General features: G+C 60.5%; 1 protein-coding gene across 2 annotated transcripts; it reads left to right on the forward strand.

Annotated features, from left to right (window-relative positions):
• The first annotated feature begins 16 nt into the window (after positions 1 to 16).
• LOC113216172 (ATP-dependent DNA helicase PIF1-like) lies at positions 17 to 2884 on the forward strand. Of its 2 annotated transcripts, XM_052276688.1 has the most exons (3): positions 1321 to 1444; positions 1716 to 1824; positions 1936 to 2884. In XM_052276688.1, exons 2-3 carry the CDS (start codon positions 1729 to 1731, stop codon positions 2734 to 2736), a joined length of 897 nt encoding a protein of 298 aa, XP_052132648.1. In that variant the 5' UTR covers positions 1321 to 1444; positions 1716 to 1728; the 3' UTR covers positions 2737 to 2884. The 2 variants fall into 2 exon arrangements, with proteins under 2 accessions (XP_052132647.1, XP_052132648.1); XM_052276687.1 differs by having other exon boundaries at positions 17 to 1444; positions 1716 to 1993.
• Positions 2885 to 2890: the final 6 nt, after the last annotated feature.

Below are 2890 nucleotides of genomic sequence, written 5' to 3' on the forward strand. Positions count from 1 at the left end.
GTTACTGACCCTGTTCGCGACCTGGGCGAGCTGTTGAATAGAGTGCAACATCACAGGTGTTCAAATCATTACTGCATAAGGGTCGATAGGACTACTGGCCAACCGGTTTGCAGGTTTAAGTTTCCTTTCCAGGAAGAGCCTATCACTAGGCTTTTTGAAAATGAGAAAGGCCTATGGGAACTAATTACCGCTCGAAATGACAGCCTTCTAAATAAGTACATGCAGTGGGTGATTCAGCTGTGGCGAGCCAACATGGATGCTAGCCCTGTACTTTCTATGAAGTTTATGCTCAGGTACATTGCCAAATACACGGCAAAAGGTGAGAAACAGTCTGTGACCTGCCGGGAGCTCGTGGGAGCGATCCTGGACGATGCCGGCGACGAGGACTCGGCCCGCTCCGTCATTCAGAAGCTGCTGATTAAGACGGTTTCAGAGCGAGACTACTCAGCGCAGGAGGTGTGCCACATCCTCACCGGCCAGCCGCTACACATGTCGTCGCGCTCGTTCAATGTGGTGAACCTGAGGAAGGACGAGTGGGTTGAGCTCCGCCCAGACGGTCACGGAGGCGACGGGGACGGCGAGGACGTCGATGACCCGGTCGGCCACGCTGACGCCCAGGGTGACGCCGAGCGGCAGGACGCCGCGGAGGGCGAGGAAGGCGCTGACGAGGCAATCGCTGGGGGAGAGGATGTTTCAACATTCCCTGCCTTTGTGAAAGCCTACCAAAACCGTAGGTTGGTTGCCATGAATGACTTGACTCTGTTCCAGGTGGCCAAAGCTTACTCTTGGCGTAACAAGAGATGGAGCCGCAACATGAGAAATGGGCGGCCGTACGACGCCGTCGTGCGGGCATTCCCCCGCCTCAAACTCACAGGCAACGAGGAGAAGGACGAGGACTTCTACCGAATCCAGGTGCTGCTGCACACTGCCTGGCGCACGGAGGAGGATGCCAAGGGTGCGTTCGACACCTGGAAGGCGGCCTTCGAGGCGCGCGTCCCCGCGGGACTCGTCCCCGTGGAGGCCATGGAGGGCGCCGTGGCGGAAGCGGCCGCCGAGATGGCTGTGGAGGAGGCTCTGTTCGAGCCGCCCGAGGAACCCGAGCCCGAGGTCGACGCCGAGGTCATGGAGCAGTGGATGGCGCTGGCCAGGATGGGTCCAAACGGACAGGCCGAGAGAGTGGAGCTGGGCCGGCGTGAGATGGACCTGGCCTACGACTGGCAGGAGTCGGCCGGTGCCTATGGCGACATCACCACTCTGCGCCACTTCATCTCCACCCAGAAAGCGCTGCACGTCGCTGCAGATGACGACATTGTGGTGGACGACGTCGTCTACACCCCCGAGCAGCAGGGCCTTATCAACTTGGTCCAGGAGCAGATCAACGCGCTCCGCAATGGGGCCCCTCCCCGCGGGCACGATGCAGTGCCAAAGCGTGTTCAGATCCAAGGTAAGGCGGGGTGCGGTAAGAGCACTGTCATCAGAAAGATGGTACAAATGGTGCAAACGCAGTTGGGCCCCAACGCCGCCAAGCTGATGGCGCCCACTGGGACCGCTGCTAATGTGCTAGGAATGAAGTGCTCCACCATTCACTCTGCTTGCAGGCTGAGGCCTCGGGAGGCCTACAAGCCCCTCGAGGGCGACAGGCTGCGCAAGTTCCAGGAGGAATGGGAGGATGTTTCATTCGTATTTGTAGACGAGAGTTCGATGATCGGTTGCAGGCTCCTCGGTCTGATGGAGAGACGCTTGCGTGAGGCGAAACCTCACTGCGACGAGGTGTTCGCTGGTCTCAATATCTTTCTTATCGGGGACGTCCGCCAACTGCCCCCGGTAGGAGACTCTCCGCTGTACTCCGCTAGGCGGATGGCCGGCGACGAGGCCGCGCACGGCAAGATGGTCTATAGGACTTTCAATAAGTCCTTTATCCTATCCGTGTCCCAGCGACAGGCCGACGTCACCTTCCGTGACGCACTCGACCGGCTGAGTGTTGGCACCACCACGGCGGCCGACTACGCCAGGTTTGGAGAGCGCTTCAAACTGAACGTCCCCGTGGCCGAGCGGGAGGAGTTCAAGGACGCGACGCGCCTGTACACCACGCGAGACGAGGTGGCCGCGCACAACATCAAGAAGCTGCAGGAGCTGGACAGCCCCGTGGCGCGTCTGCCCGCCAAGCACAACAACGCGACTGCCAAGCGCGGGTCCGCTGACGACGCGGCCGGCCTGGAGCCCGTCGTGTACCTGGCCAAGGGCGCCAAGGTCATGCTGCGCAGCAACATGTGGCTCGAGACGGGTCTCGTGAACGGCGCCACCGGCACAGTGGTAGACATCGTCTACCAGCCGGGCCGGGCCCAGCCCGAGGACCTGCCCGCCGTGGTGATGGTCAAGTTCGACAACTACACCGGCCCCACCGTGGGCGACGGCTTGGTGCCCGTGCCCACGCTAGTCCACTCGTGGGACCACGAGCAGGTCGCCTGCAGCCGAGAGCAGGTGCCGCTGTGTCTCGCCTGGGCCGTCACGGTGCACAAGTCCCAAGGCCTCACTCTGGACCGCGCCGTGGTCAGTGTGGGCCTGAGGGACTTTGCAGTTGGTCTCATGTACGTGGCTATGTCTCGTGTCAAGTCCTGGGCGGGACTCTTAATTGATCCCGAGTTCGGTCTAAACCGAATCCTGGACATCCGGAACAGTCCCGGGTTCCTGGCTCGCGAGGCCGGAGAAAGAGCGATTGTCAGGAACAGCCGGTAAGGTGCAGTTCTGTGAATCGTTCCAAAAGTTGCGGCCCGCAATGCGGTGCTCTGAAAACAATTGCCTGCTCTTCTGCAGTGTGTAAAACAAAGTAAAACGTACGTCGGCCCGCAATGCGGTGCTCTGAAAACGATTGCCTGCTCTTCTGCAGTGT

Source organism: Frankliniella occidentalis, unplaced genomic scaffold, assembly GCF_000697945.3.
Source record: "Frankliniella occidentalis isolate FOCC.00 unplaced genomic scaffold, Focc_3.1 Scaffold3971, whole genome shotgun sequence".
Lineage (NCBI taxonomy): Eukaryota > Metazoa > Arthropoda > Insecta > Thysanoptera > Thripidae > Frankliniella > Frankliniella occidentalis.